Source organism: Melanotaenia boesemani, chromosome 22, assembly GCF_017639745.1.
Source record: "Melanotaenia boesemani isolate fMelBoe1 chromosome 22, fMelBoe1.pri, whole genome shotgun sequence".
NCBI classification, from domain to species: domain Eukaryota; kingdom Metazoa; phylum Chordata; class Actinopteri; order Atheriniformes; family Melanotaeniidae; genus Melanotaenia; species Melanotaenia boesemani.
The window spans coordinates 25,339,585-25,354,599 of NC_055703.1; the positions used below are offsets into that span (position 1 = coordinate 25,339,585).

General features: G+C 45.9%; 1 protein-coding gene across 1 annotated transcript; it reads right to left on the minus strand.

The window, feature by feature from the left end:
• Positions 1 to 2,920: 2,920 nt before the first annotated feature.
• On the minus strand, positions 2,921 to 13,924 carry LOC121633442 (MAP/microtubule affinity-regulating kinase 3-like). Its single transcript, XM_041975477.1, has 18 exons — positions 13,369 to 13,924; positions 11,268 to 11,453; positions 11,135 to 11,188; positions 10,996 to 11,044; positions 10,787 to 10,852; positions 10,617 to 10,687; positions 10,453 to 10,509; positions 9,714 to 9,848; positions 9,535 to 9,636; positions 9,339 to 9,458; positions 7,435 to 7,534; positions 7,241 to 7,353; positions 7,033 to 7,165; positions 6,780 to 6,961; positions 6,574 to 6,671; positions 6,224 to 6,496; positions 4,123 to 4,167; positions 2,921 to 3,961 (listed from the first exon to the last, which is right to left on the minus strand). The coding sequence occupies exons 1-18, from the start codon at positions 13,417 to 13,419 to the stop codon at positions 3,592 to 3,594; spliced, it is 2,205 nt and encodes a 734-aa protein (XP_041831411.1). The 5' UTR covers positions 13,420 to 13,924; the 3' UTR covers positions 2,921 to 3,591.
• Positions 13,925 to 15,015: the final 1,091 nt, after the last annotated feature.

A 15,015-nucleotide genomic window follows, 5' to 3' on the forward strand; every position in this document is an offset into this window, starting at 1 on the left:
GGGACCAGACAAAGTGCGGCTCAAAAGCACCCCTATGATGACGTAAAACCATGGACCCAGGTTTCCCTTGCCTGGACGTGGGTCACGGGGTCCTCCTTCTGGAGCCAGGCCTGGATCTGGGGCACGGAGGAGAGCCGGGCCTTTGCCCATGGGGCTCGGTCGGGCTCAGCCCGAAAGGGTGACATGGGCCCCCCCTCCCGTGGACTCACCACCTGCAGGAGGGGCCATAGGGGTCGGGTGCAGTGTGAGCTGGGTGGCTGCCAGAGGAGGGGACCCTGGCGTCGCTCTAAGGATGTGGAATGTCACCTCTCCGGCGGGGAAGGAGCCTGAGCTGGTGTGAAAGGTTCAGTGGTTCCGGCTAGATATAGTTGGACTCACCTAAACGCACGGCTTGGGCTCTGGAACCACTGTCCTTAAGAGGGGTTGGACCCTCTTTCATTCTGGAGTTGCTCCCAGTGAGAGGCGCCGAGCAGGTGTGGGCATGCTCATTGCCCCCAACTTGGCACCTGTACGTTGGGGTTTACCCCAGTGGATGAAAGGGTAGCTTTCCTCCGCCTTCAGGTGGGGGGATGGCTCCTGACTGTTGTTTGTGCTTATGCACCAAATAGCAGTTCAGAGTACTCACCCTTTTTGGAGTCCTTGGAGGGGGTGTTGGAGAGCACTCCTTCCGGGGACTCTCTCGTTCTGCTGGGGGACTTCAATGCTCATGTGGGCAATGACAGCGAGACCTGGAGGGGCGTGATTGGGAGGAATGGCCCCCCTGATCTAAATCTGAGTGGTGTTTTGTTGTAGGACTTCTGTGCTCGTCATGGATTGTCCATAACGAACACCTTGTTCAGACAAAAGAGTGTCCACATGTGCACTTGGCACCAGGACACTCTAGGTCGCAGTTCAATGATCGACTTTGTAGTCATATTATCGGACTTGTGGCCGCATGTCTTAGACACTCAGGTGAAGAGCGGGGCGGAGCTGTCAACTAATCACCACATGGTGGTGAATTGGCTCAGATGGTGGGGGAGGATGCCGGTCAAGCCTGGCAGACCCAAGCGTGTTGTGATGGTCTGCTGGGAACGTCTGGCGGAGTCCCCTGTTAGAAAGTCAGTACCTAGCTGAAGTGAATGCATTTTGACAAAGTTCTGACTTGTCATATCACAACAACCCAGATAATCACACTGACTAGACCCATCAGTCTTGGAAGATAAAGATATTTAAAAACTATAGCATGAAAAAAGGTGGAACCACAGGTAAGCAGGTAATTTGGGCCCTTTAATATGAGAGTTAAAAACAAAAATAGGAACTGGTTTCACAAAAAAAAAAAAAAAAAAAAAAAAAAAAATCAACCTTTGTTGTTCCCATCGAGAGGAGCCAGATGAGGTGGCTCGGGCATCCGGTTAGGATGCCTCCTGGACGCCTCCCTGGTGAGGTGTTCCGGGCACGTCCCACCAGAAAGAGGCCCCGGGGAAGACCCAGGACACGCTGGACAGACTACATCTCTCAGATGGCCTGGGAACGCCTCGGGATAGCCCGATGAGCTGGTGAATGTGGCCAGGGACAGGGAAGTCTGGGTTTCCCTGCTTAGGCAGCTGCCCCCCGCGACCCACTTTTGTCAAATCAGCATACTCCAAAACCACGCCCCTTCATTTGCATAACGAATCAGACATTCAGGAATGTAAGAAGGAAATGAGCCGATCTTAAGTAAAAAAAAAATGAGTAATTGGATTAAAGAATTACAGCTGTGGTTCTGACAGTTACAGGAAAACAGAAGAAAATTTATTTCAAGTAATTATTGTCTGAATTAACTGAACTTCATGTTTATTTGGATCAGTTTCTGTCTCTAATGGACTAAACTAGAACAGAACGAGGAAGCAGAACCAGGTTAAAGATGGACGGAGCATTTTCAAACCTGCTGAAGATCAGAGGTTAAATTATAAATCCCACACGTTTGTATGATAATTAGAGAAACCGGTTCCCCCTCCCTCCTCAATTCTGATCATGTGTTATAGGCTGAAGCCCCGCCCCCTCGGTTAGTGACGCCATCAACCATTCAGCAGCCGTCGTGGTACCAGTCAGTGGTCGTAGTAGGATTTCATGATGGGATACAGGATGAACTCTGTGGATGACGTCCTTCCAACAACCCGCCTCGTATAAAACCAGAACCCAAACCAGTTACTTTCAGACCCAGAGTAGAAACAGTCCTGTTCATATGTCAGAACCAATGAAGGAGATTATCTTTGGACCTCCTCCACCTGCAGGTTCTGACCCATTCAGTCTGGTCAGAACAGTGCGATGAGGCGTCTGAGGAAGAGGAGTTAGATCATCACTGATCAGCTGACTCAGAGCAGAAACTGGTTCTGATTTTCTGGTCTTTGTTCTTAATGACAGAACCAGCTTAACTGCGACGGAACTGCTGAGGTTCTACCAACAGATCAGGTTCTGTCCCAAAAATGCCGGGTTTCCGCTCTGACAGGCTCTGTAGGCCTCACTGGTCACATGTTTGGGTTCTGTTCTTCGAGTCCGGTCAGGTTCCTGGCCTGGGGGACACATCCCTTTAGATCCAATTGCACCAATTCTGACTGGGAGGTAAGATTTCAGGGTCAAGTTCAGCAACTGCATCTGTTACTGTATCCTTTACGGTTTCCATGGAGGCAAAACCGAACCTCCAGGTCTGAGTCACAGACCCTTCCCCCTGTGAAGAATCCGGTCCAGTGTGCTGGTTCAGGAGGTAAAGGTCGGATCAGAACCAGCTTGCTTGGGCTCGCAATGATTATGATGATGAAGAGCAGATCTCCTCTTCAGAGGCTTCAGTTTGAAGATTCATTTAAAAAATGTAAAAATTAAACTTTGTTTTAAAGTTTTAGGTGAAAGAAAATTAAATAAGAGCCGATACCGATCAGACTGGGTCAAGAACACCAACTCCTGCTGTGTTCAGGTATTTAATGAGACACAGGTGAGCCTGAGGTTCAGTTATCAGCTGACGGCTCACACATACAAAATCAACATGAAAACAAGGTGAGAAACTATTTACATTCACAAACACTGACTCACACCAACCTGTCCGGTGGCTCCTCAGGCCACAGTCTCTCTGCAGGCCCAGCAGAGACTCCCGGCAACACCTGCAGAGACTCTCTGAAAATAAAACTGGTAATGTGTTGCAACACTGGACTCAGAGTCCCATGACCCTTTGCACCAAATTCTGCTCATCCTGGTTTGTTGTGCAGCTACCCCTGCAGAGCTGGCAGAGAAACCCTGTACACAGAGACCACAAGATGGCTGCAGCATCAATAATCAATAATCAGTGAGTACAGATGTGTGTCCATTCAATTAAACCACCTTACAGCTGCAGCCAATCAGAGAGCAGTAATCAGTTAGGTCACATTTTTTTAAACGAGCACGACGAGACACCTGTCCCTGCTACACCTGTCTGCCCTACTTACACCTGTCTGTCTACATTTTCTGTCTCTGTCCAACACCTGTCCACCTCCACCAGTCTGTCACCCACCTGTCTGTCTCCACACTTGTCTTTCTCCACCTGTCTGTCTCTGTCCAACACCTGTCTATCTCCACCTGTCTGTCCCTGCCGTACCTGTGTGTCTAAAGTTTGAGTTCGTTGGCAATCTTGGAGGCAATGTTCTTGAAGGCAATGGATGTTCCTGAAATGCGTTTGAATCGAACTCCGTTGAGAGAGAGGCGGGGCAGTTTGCACACCTCCATCTCCCATTGGATGAGGCTGTCGGCGTGTCCGTCTCCGTGGACACAGAGCAGCAGGAAGAGCTCCCGCTGCTCATAGTCGCAGTTGTTGGCATCCAGGACTTTCCTGATCTCCCGCATCATGTCCAGAGGCTCCATGGAGGACGTGGTCTTCATGCTCCAGGTGAACCTGAGGGAGCGCGGCTTTGCGTCCTTCAGGTGAGGAGTGGCGGGAGACGCAGGCTCCTCCCTCTGATCTGATGTCATGTTACGACTGCCGGCAGAGGAGACAGACAAACATGAAATTTCTGTCCAATCAATAACCGACACACAAACCCTTCTGTCTGATTGGCTTATCAACTAAACCCAACAAACCCTCCAAACCAACAAACCCCCCAAACCAATCAACATCCTGCTCACACCTGTCTGACTCACCTGGACCCTTCAGGTCGTCCGTTCCTCTCCACTTCTGACGTCCCTCTGACAGCAAGAGAGAAAAGAAAGAGGCAGAAAGGAAATTAAATAGGAAGAAAAAAGAATGCGTTTCCATGGTGACGGGTCGATGAAGAGTAGAAACAGAGAGAAGCAGGACTTAAGGCTCATTTGAGCTCCTTTACACACGTAAACAGGAACATCCGTTTCAAATTAGGGCTGCACGATTATGACCAAAATAATAATCACGATTATTTTGATCAATATTGTAATCATGATTATTAATCTCGATTATACATGGAAAAACATGTATTTTTATTGCACTAATTCTTAACAAACTATGTGGCAACAATTTTTAGTAAAAAATTAAACTTTAGACTAGAATAGATGATAAATAATGCAACAAATACATTTACCATTAATTTTTGAGAAGTTAATGTAAATTATGGGGCTACAAAGATGCTAAATCAAGATCCGTTCAAGAGCCGGCTCTCTGAAAAGAGCCGAACATCCATCACTAGTATATACAGTTGTAATAGATGCTACCGTGGAGAGGGATGTTGTGAGAAAGGCAAAAATTGAAGAAAAGACAACCTAAAAATGATTAGAACAGCAAAAAATAAAATAAAATTTAATTCTTCAGTCAATATTTTCTTTGTTTTTTTAAGTTTAATTTTAGTAAGTGTAATTTTTTTTAAATTAAGAGTCTGCAACATGTCACAACACTTTTAACTTTTTAAATGTTTTTGTCCACACTCTTCATTAATAAACAATAACATATGAGTGCAGGATCATCCAGCAGCAGTTATGTACGTTTCATTTTCAGCCTGGTCATGAAACAGAGGCAATCAGCTCTGTGATGAACAAGCCTCTTCTGAGTGCTTTTGGATGGAGGAGGAGTCGGCTCAGCACCCGGTCCTCATTTAAGAGTAAACTATACGCTTTTTCACATCAGTCAACAAAAGGCTCCAATATCACCAGAAAAAGTCGATAGATTTGTCACTAGTTGTTTTAAAAAAAATAAACAAATAAAAAAATCGCTAGAAGTGACTGAAACTTGTTAAATATAGCGACGAAGTCGCTACATTGGCAACACTGAGTACAACTAGCTGCCGAGTGTAAAAGGTCTGTGCCCTCGTTCTTTAGGCAGCTTAATGAAGTTTTGGACTTGCCTTCGTCCCCTGGTGGTTGGCAGACTACAGGTTGAGATTGTGTCTTATCAGAGATGCAGCAGAGCTCACATTTCAAATATAAATATCGTTGGCGATCAGGTTCATTTAATTGTGGCCTCCAAAATCGTGATCACGATCAAAAACCGATTAATTGTGCAGCATTTCAAATGTTGTCATACATCCCCATCCTCATATTTCCATGCGTGTTTTGGGTTTTCATGGCTAGGTTAGTTCCTCCACTATTGGGCAGTGCTGAGTACAGAGTTCACTCCTGCGATCCGACGGCAGTTTCAGACATTTGGCGGCGGTAAAGGGCCAGTATGAAGCTGTTTCCAATCGTTCAACACACCCTAAACACACAGCTTTATAGCTTATGCAATTTCTACAGTAGTTGAACCTTTAAACCTCTTCTCCTTCTCTGGTTTATTTCTTCCGCTGGTCCAATCTGCTCAGCACTGTCCCCGCAATTTCCGGTGGTATTCCTCGGTTTTCTGCATCATTTGACAGATAACTAAGCTACGTGAAAATTACGCTTTGTAACACAGGAGACAAAAATGGTAAATGGTCCGTATTTATATAGCACTTGACTGTACCTGGAACCCAAAGCGCATCATACATCACATTCACCCATTCACACACACATTCACACACTGATGGCGGAAGCTGCCATGCAAGGCGCTCAACCACGACCCATCAGGACCAATTAGGGGTTCGGTGTCTTGCCCAAGGACACCTCGACATGAACTCAACTTGGCCGAGGATCGAACTCACAACCCTCGGATTACAAGACAACGGCTCTACCTTGGTTAGCCATGCCCCCCATAACCATAACAAAACTGTCCGTCCATCTGCCTATCGGCCATGGGGGCCTGCGTCACAGAAAAACGGGCCTTAAACCGATACAGCTCCCATGTGGCCATGCTCTGGTGTACCTGCGTGTGAGTTTGGAGGTGAGCTTGGAGAACAGGTTGGTGGAGCCTCTGGACCGTGATTGGGCGAGGGGTGTGGCGTCATGCGACAGGCTGGGCGAGGCGGGTGGGCCGTTATAGGTGGCGGTGCGTCTCTCACGGAGCTGCCCCCCATGAAAGGTGCTGCGGCTTGCTGTCCCCCGTGGAAACCGCAGCCGGTCCGGTGGCGTGGCTCCGCTGCTGACGCTGTGAGTGGAAGCTCCGCCCCCAGAGCGCTGAGTGGGTGTGTTAGCTGAGCTGAAGGGAGGGGGGAGATGGGGGGTTATATATCTGTGGATATGAGGGGAAGATGAGGATGAGGAGACGGACTCTACCTGTTCTCTTTGCCGTTGTGGACAGTTGAAGTCCGATCAGTGGAGCTCCGCTCGCTGCACACGTATGTGTTTCTCCTCGTCATGCTGGACGACGATGCCTGGAACAGAGACAAGCTCTGATTGGCTGCTTGAAGAAGATACAGGAACCCCCTCACACTCACACACACACACCCCTAGTTACCTTCACATGTCTGACAGATACTCACAGGGGGTGTGGCTGTTGTTTTCCTGCGCTCTGGGATGTCGCTCACATTCGGGTTGTTAGCGTTGCCGAGCAATGGGCTGGCAGTCTCCCCGGGGCTGGGCTTCCTGTGTCCCCCCTCCTGCTTGGCCTCCCCCTCCACCGCCGCCGGACTTTTCCTGGGAGCAACCGAGGAGACCGGACACACTGAGGAGGAGAGGAGACGGTTAGTCGCTCAGGTAAAATGTGGTGGTACTGGTCCTGTTCCTGGGCCGTACCTTGGTCACTGTACCTCCTCTGTTTGGAGGAGGAAGAGGAGGAGGAGGGGGTGCGCTGGGAGACCAGGTGGGCAGGAGACTGGCTGCTGCTGGTCGGACGAGGTTTAAGCAAAGATGTATCACCCGCCTCCACCTGAGCGACACACACTTGTTAGTTCCTGGAAAAGCCTGAAGGGCTTCACCTGTGGTTACCATGGTAATCCCTCACCTCAGCAGCTTTACGTCCCAGCAGCAGGTAAGTGGCTGTGATGTCATCGTACTTCATCTTGGTGAGCGAATCGTTGATCTCATCCCTGGAGTATCCCATTCCCACCATCAGGTCTGATGACAAGCGACATCAGTGTTATGATCATCAATACACACTGTTGCTACGGCTACATCTGTGTGTGTGTGCGCGTGTACCGATCCTGCTCTGGTCCTTTATGTCCAGCTCTGGTTCCACAAAAGGCTTCAGCTCCTCTTCATCAGAACCACTGTTGATCCAACGATCCTTCATGATTTGCTGAACAGGAAAAACAAGGTTTATCTTCAGAGACGATTCCAGCTATGAAATCCAGCTGGACCAGAGAAAACTGCTGCATGAACCAGAAGCTGAACAGAGAAGGGATGTCATGATGATTTCATTATGCTAATATGTGCTCTGCTTTTGTTTGAAATGAATCATGAAGGTCCTGGTAGTGTCCGTGGAGATGAAGGGGGTTTTATAGTAAAGGATTCACCATCTTGGTTTCACTTCTTTCTGGATCCGTGTGGGGTTTCTAAGGGGAACTTGGGTGCTATCCATCGATTCTCCTGACCATTGATGACAATGTTGATCATAAACAACAGCTGAGATATTTTACCTGTGTAACAGCTCTATCTAAACATCTGAAAACTGCTCAGGTTCACTTTTTTAGCTTCTACTTTTGCACAGTTCCTCATCAGATATTACTTTACTAATATCAGGAACACTTTACTCATTTCTCTATTTTCTAAAAAAAAATAGAAATAGCCATTTACATTTTCTACTGTGTTCTAGGTGAATTTACTCTGACACAGTAACATGTATCTTTATTCTTACACTTCTGTAGTAATCTCACATGTTTCGGCTTTGAGACGCAGATTATAAATACAGCTCTTGTAGTTGTGAAGATATCTTTCATTTATTTTAGGTATGTCGTTTCAGAGGGGAGGCAGTAAAAAATAGTCCTGGTTTAATTCCTAGATGAATTGGGCCGCTATCCTCTGGTTTTCTTTCAGAAGGAGATCAATTGTAAAGATCATATCAGTGCAACTGCAGAGGAAAGTTCTGGAGAAAAAGAGCTATTCCTTCCAAACAAGTTAATAAGTCATCTGTGTTTGATTTATTTGGTTTTAAAGAAAAAAGAACCATCGTAGAGGACGGCTCGCCAGCCTGTGAATAACATGACAACATAAAAAAGTTTAAGTGAAAGGAGGAAATACACCAAAACGTTTCACCTACTGCAGGATAATCGGCAGCTTTGTGCAACAAAGTGAATGTTTAGTTACTGGGTTAAATAGTGTTAGTGTTTACATAACCCTGAAATTAAATGTTGTCGTTTCATTTGCAGTCGATGTTGTTTTGCGTGACTCTGGTTGGATTTACAGCGTCGCTGCACCTTCCATTACAGCGATGAGAAAAACCAAAAGAGTCTCAATCTTTATAGTTTTGTTGTTGAAACGTGACTGACATGGTGGTTTTTCCCAACCACAAAGATTTAAAGGAAACGTGTGAAAACTCTGATTACGAGTACTGTTTGCTTTTGTTTTTCTTTGTTATCGAGTATGAACTTCTATTTAATTTACTGCCATATCCTCAGGTTTGTTTCATTTTCCCTGTTTTAACTTTGTTTTCTTTTATGCTTAAATAATAAACTTAATGAACTAAACTACGGTGTCGTTTCTTTCTTGTTATTATTATTTATGTGTCAAACAGCAGCTATTCTGCTAAAGGACGGCTGGAAGTCAAGGACATGTTTTTATCTGTGTTTCTAAATTCTCTTCTCAGGTTGAAAAGAAACGTTCAAATCCATTTTTGAAAGTAGTTTCCAGAAAAACGTTCAGACAGAGATCCTTTGTCTTTTCTGTAAGAAAAATCCAAAGTTAATATGTAGGATTTATTCAGGAATTTTAGTTGGAATGGGAATTTTTGCTTATTTTACTTTGTTACTTTTTTATGTTGACATTTAAGGACAGAAATAAATTAAACTGTAACAAAGAGCAAACATTCGCCCAGCAATGAAATTTTATCATTCCCTCACAGGGTCACCCGGTTTGTAACAAGGTGAAGTCTGAGCAGTTCTCACCTCCAGAGTTCCTCTCTTCCCCGGGTTCAGCACCAGGAAGCGTTTCAGTAGGTTCTCGCAGTCCGTCGACATGTAGAAGGGGATCCGGTATTTTCCTCGTAGAACCCGCTCTCTGAGCTCCTGCACATGAACACGCAGTCACCTTACAGTCCCGAGATCTTCCGGGACTTGCTGTGTGGGTCTGAGTGGGACTCACCTTCAGGTTCTGTCCGTCAAAAGGCAGAGAGCCGCTGACCAGAGTGTAGAGGATCACCCCCAGACTCCACACGTCCACCTCCGGACCGTCATACTTCTTCCCCTGAAAACACACATGGTTCAGACAGCTGGACCCGACATGAAAACGTAAACGCCTGCGTCACCTCAGCGTGGTTTTACCTGGAAGAGTTCAGGTGCAGCGTACGGAGGAGAACCACAGAAAGTGTCCAGTTTCCCACCGACAGTGAACTCGTTACTGAAGCCGAAATCTGCTATTTTGATGTTCATGTCGGCGTCCAGGAGGAGGTTCTCCGCCTGCAGGACCAAGAAGAGGAGGAGGTGAGAACTCTTTGTGAGGAACACTGTTAGCCAATCGGGCGTCAGTAACAGGTAACAAACACCCGACTTGGTTCTGATTCCGAACACAACATGATGCCTGTGACGGGCGGAACGTTAGCTCCGCCTCCTAACGCTGTTACCTGGCTAGATTTTGTTCTGATGGTGTGAACAGACAGCAAGAGGTGGAGTATGGAGGAAAAACTGATCATGCTAATTAACCAGCTGGTACTATGTAGAAGTCTGACCATGTTTTAGTCCAGTTTATCAAATTCAACTCATAAACAGGCGGTTTAATGATTTCAGCATACCACCCAACCTGCTGCTAAACAGAAAACAAGCTAATGTAGCAGCTAATACAGTTAGCTTCATGCTAGCAACAAAGTAGGATCAGGATCAGATTAAGGTTTTCCGTATGTAAAACGTGAACGTGGCTACTGTTTAGAACAGGAGCTGGTTTTCAACCTGCTGGGTCAGAACCAGCTGTGACAGCGTTAATGGTTCTGCTCACTGAGACTGTGAACTACTCATGACGTGTTCAGGTCAGCTGGGAAATCTCACTACCGGTTCTCCTGCAAGTTACCTTCAGGTCGCGGTGAACAATCCGCTTCTGATGGCAGTACTGGACCGCAGAGACAATCTGTGGACACACAGAGGAGGGTGAGTTCTGCTGCTTGGCTCAAAGGCACTGCAGTCCTCTTCCACAGCTGTTTAACTGTGTTACCATGGTGTGTGTGTGTGTGTTACCTGTCTAAATTTAGCCCTGGCCTCCTTCTCCTTCATCCTCCCATGAGCTACGAGGTAGTCGAACACTTCACCTGCACACAGAGACAAGACTCACCTGTTCAGGCTGTTCAGGCGTGTGTGTGTGTGTGTGTGCGTGCGTGTGTGTGTGTGTGTGTGTCCATGTGACTGACCTCCACTGGCATACTCCATCACCAGGTAGAGGGTCTTCTCTGTCTCGATCACCTCAAACAGTTTGACTGCACACACAGATGAGACACTGTGATACCGGAGACTGATCAGAACCAGAACCAGAACCAGACCTGCTCTCCTCAGGTGCTGAAGATGATTAGGTTCCTACAGAAACAGGGATCTGGGTCGGTGGGACCCAGGTGTTACTCACCGATGTTGGGGTGGTTCAGGATCTTCATGATTCGGACCTCTCTGAAGAGCTGAGACACACAAACACAGCAGGATGTAATTCTGATGCACACACACAGTTCTGGTTCTGAGCCGGACTTGGACTGTTCACATCAGCTCACCTTCTGCAGGCTGGTCGGGTTCAGCTGGGTCTTGTCGATGATCTTGACGGCCACCTGTCAGAAACAAAGGCCCGTTGTTAGAGCCTGCTCAGAATCTGTGGGCTGATCTTTCCCAGCAGCCCCTGCTTCTCACCTCTCGGCCCGTCTGGACATGGCGAGCCAGCTTCACTTTGGCAAAGTTTCCCTTCCCGATGGTCTTCAGCAGCCTGTAGTTCCCCACGTGGGCCGACCCGTCGCCGGCCACCAAGGAGCTCTTACAGCGAGCGGAGCGGACAGAGCGGGCCGCCACCTCACCACGCCCATCTTCCCCCGAGGCCTGCTGGGAAACAGATGTACATCAAAGTTAAACATCTGAATCAGGTCAGAAACAGAACTAGATCACCGGCGATGTTGTCAACAGTTTCCAGGCATTTATATCCCAGCCAGGAGGTTTACAATCCAGGCACAAAACGCAGAGCTTATTCACAGACTCTATATGGTAAATCCACAATAACAGCATTATTTATCACAATGTTGTAATAAAAAACATCACTATCACTACTATGTTTTTATTTTATTTTAACCTTTATTTTCCCAGATAAAAAACCTGTTTAGATCAAGATCTCATCTTCAAGAGTGACCTGGCCAATAGGTCAGCAACACACGTCACAAGAAATAAATAAATTCATATTAAAGAAGTGGTTAGAGACACTGAGTTAAAAATAAAAATCCAAAAACTGCAAATATTTTGGCAATTAAAGTGCAGTAGTTGAGGTCAAAGCAACTTTTCATAAAACACAAACACTGTCCAGTTGATTCTTTTATAAAACTCCACGAGCACAGCAAGATCCAAAAGTTACAGGTCAGTCTGGAGGATTTCCAGGCACATGGAGCAGGGACACCGAATGCTATTCTCCCCAATTAAATCCGAACCTGAAGAACAGACAAGTGAAAAATGCCACAGGAACGAAGGGCATAACAGATTTTAGTCCTTTAAAGGAAAGAGCTTAAAAGACCTTTATTTTGATCTGGAAATTATAATGATGCTACTTCCTGTCAAACTTTCCACCAATCAGAGAGCTTAAATTGATGGTAACGTCCAACCAGGAGCAGCCAAAGATCAACAACTGAGCAGAACGTTCTGTGTCTGCCTGGAAAAAAGAAAAATAAAGCTCCTCTATGGCTGGAATAAAGCCAAGAAGACGTTTTCACACACGATGCCAAACATGAGCTGAGCTGTAGCTGGATCTTTAAGGACAGCAGATAAATAGTAGCATAAATAACCGTAAATAGCAAAAAACAGCTGGAGGAAAAGATGTAAATATGGAAATAGTGTCTGCTGTGTGTTTGTGTCAATGCCAATATTTTTTCTCCTGAAAGCCAAGATATGAGAGAATGATGCAGAGAGGAAAAGTCACTGTTGAGCTGTGTGTTATTTCTACAATATACTGCTAGTAATATATTCTGCTTTGTTTGTTTGTTTTGGTTGGCCTCTGTGCTGCTTTATCTATTGATATATTGATTTCACACCATTTTAGCCTCACAATCTGACAACCGAGGCTGTCCTGAAAACATGTCTGCATGCTGAAAGCAAAAAAACTGGCTTGGAATTTAAAGGGGACCATCACCAGGATCATAACCCAATGAACCGCGGTCACCCTGCTTCTCCTTAGTGGACCACAGATATTCTCACAAACACCAGAACCTGGGTTCTGCTCAGGAAGCATCTCATTGGTCAAAACTTCAGATCACCTCAGAGCTCACCAGAAGCTCCACAAACAGTCCTGTACTAGTTCTGGTTTAACCATCAGTACCGTCCACAGGTCCACTGAATCCTGGACATATCTTAGTCTATGAGTCCTGAACCCACAAACCTTAAGCCGGGACTTTTTAGGTTCAGAACCTCCACAGGAACCAGTGGAGCTTTCCTTGCTCTGGACTAAAAGCAACCACAGCAGAATCACTGTGAAACCTTCCAGGTCACAACCTGGAAACTCATTTCCAGGCCCCCTGGAATCCTGGAATCCGACCTGGAAATGTGCCTGGAATCACCTGGAACTTGCCCACAGCTGTCAGTGAAAATGAGTCAAGCTTACTTCCTGATGTCTAAAATAAATAAAACTCCTCATGTTTATTTATTTAATAATTTTTTGTTTGATGGAAAACTTTTCAACAACTTCCCGGTAAATTTAAGTCACGTGATGAAGTTCTTTAACTGAAATCATAAATGTGTAAAAATGCATGCTTATGCTCACCTGTTCTGTATCCCGCTCGTTGACAGTGGGCAGGGGGGTCCTGGTGGACATGTTATCCGGGTCAGTATTCCGGAGGTCCGCTCATGAAGCCGCCTGTCAGCCCCAGAACACCTGTGTGAACTCAGCGGACGGTGTGAGGTTCTGCCGGAACTTCACTTCGCTTTTTACCTGAGCAAGTTTCCACCCGGCATCATCGGTTCTGAAGAGAGCTACACGGCCGGTGGGTTATCTAACCCGGCTTGGTTCGGCACGGCTTATTTTCCGGCTGGTTTTAACCGACATCTATCCAAACGGGACCGGAGCAACAGTTCCTCTTTGGTGGCTAAGTTAGCCGGCGAGCCCGTTAGCAGTCCAGCAGCACCTCTTGGGAGTGGTATGGAGCCAAGAACAGGTCCGGATCTGCCTGCCAGCCGCTGGGTCGACTCGGCTTTGTAAGACAGTCCGGGTTCGGTCGGCTCGGCGGCGGTCCGGTCAGCTCAGCTGTTTCTCCTACTCTCAGGGAAGACTCGGCTAACAGCTTCACTGGTCTGAGCCAAGATGGAGGACTAACCCAGCCCCGTGTCTGACGGGATGTGACGTAATCACAGGCGTATGATGTGATTGGCTCGTTAGGCCAAGAGTTAGTGTTTGTTGTTGCTAGGGTGATTGGACAGAAGTGCCAAATTAAGCAGACAATAATTTTACACCATATTTATATTTTATCTTGAACATGTCAAACTCCTGCAACACAGTATCCACAAACATTAAACCATGATATGTATACACTAATATGATTTGAATATAAAAATATATATTTTTTACACATACATATTTTTATTTATAAATCTGAAATATGTTTCTATTTAAATGATATATATAGAAATCTGACAAATAAATTTGACACGTTTACATTTCTAAATGTTATACAGTGTATGATTTTTATTTATATATCTTTTACACAAAACATTGTAAAATAAAAGTAATTAATTTAGCATAAATGCTTAGCATAAGCATAAGTTCACATAAAAAGTATTTTATCATACACATTATATTTGTATAATGGTATTCCTGACCACCTGAACTGACTCACCTCCACATTTTAAGTAAGACAGATATATAGATTTAACAAGTTATGCTTAGAAATAAAAAAAATATGTTTAAACATAAAAAATGCAGCCTAACATGGACACATCAGGAATTACAGTTACTCTAATTAAAATTACAGCTGTTATTATTTTCTATGTCCCTTTCACCAAATTCATCCCACTGGCCAGACTGGACCGTCTGGAGGGCCAATTTCAGCCCCTGGGCTGAATGTTTGAAACCCTTGGTCTATATACATTCTATATTAGGGCTACTCAATTCATTCCTACGAGGGCCTCAATCCAGCAGGTTTTCATTGTATCCCTGCTCTAACACAGCTGACTCAAATGAGTCATTGTGCAGCCCTTCACAGGCTGTTGGAGCCATTTAATTTGAGTCAGGTGTGTTGGAGCAGGAATACAAAAAAAATCTGCAGCATTGCAGCCCTCATGGGACCGAATAGAGCAGGGGTGCCCAAGTCCGGTCCAAATGACTGGCTCGTTACCAGGCTTCTGCAGAGCTGAATGACATGCAGATGACATCTGATTCAAGTGTGTTGGAGAAGGGTTGCATCTAAAAGTTGCA

What these genes read in the sequence shown, in the direction of transcription:
- LOC121633442 (XM_041975477.1), bottom strand. Translation starts at nt 13,419, where the DNA reads ATGTCCACCAGGACCCCCCTGCCCACTGTCAACGAGCGGGATACAGAA. An exon ending in ACGAGCGGGATACAGAACAG is followed by an intron (nt 11,454 to 13,368) that starts GTGAGCATAAGC and finishes TCTGTTTCCCAG; the next exon opens with CAGGCCTCGGGGGAAGATGG. An exon ending in AAACAACAGCCACACCCCCT is followed by an intron (nt 6,672 to 6,779) that starts GTGAGTATCTGT and finishes TCTCTGTTCCAG; the next exon opens with GCATCGTCGTCCAGCATGAC.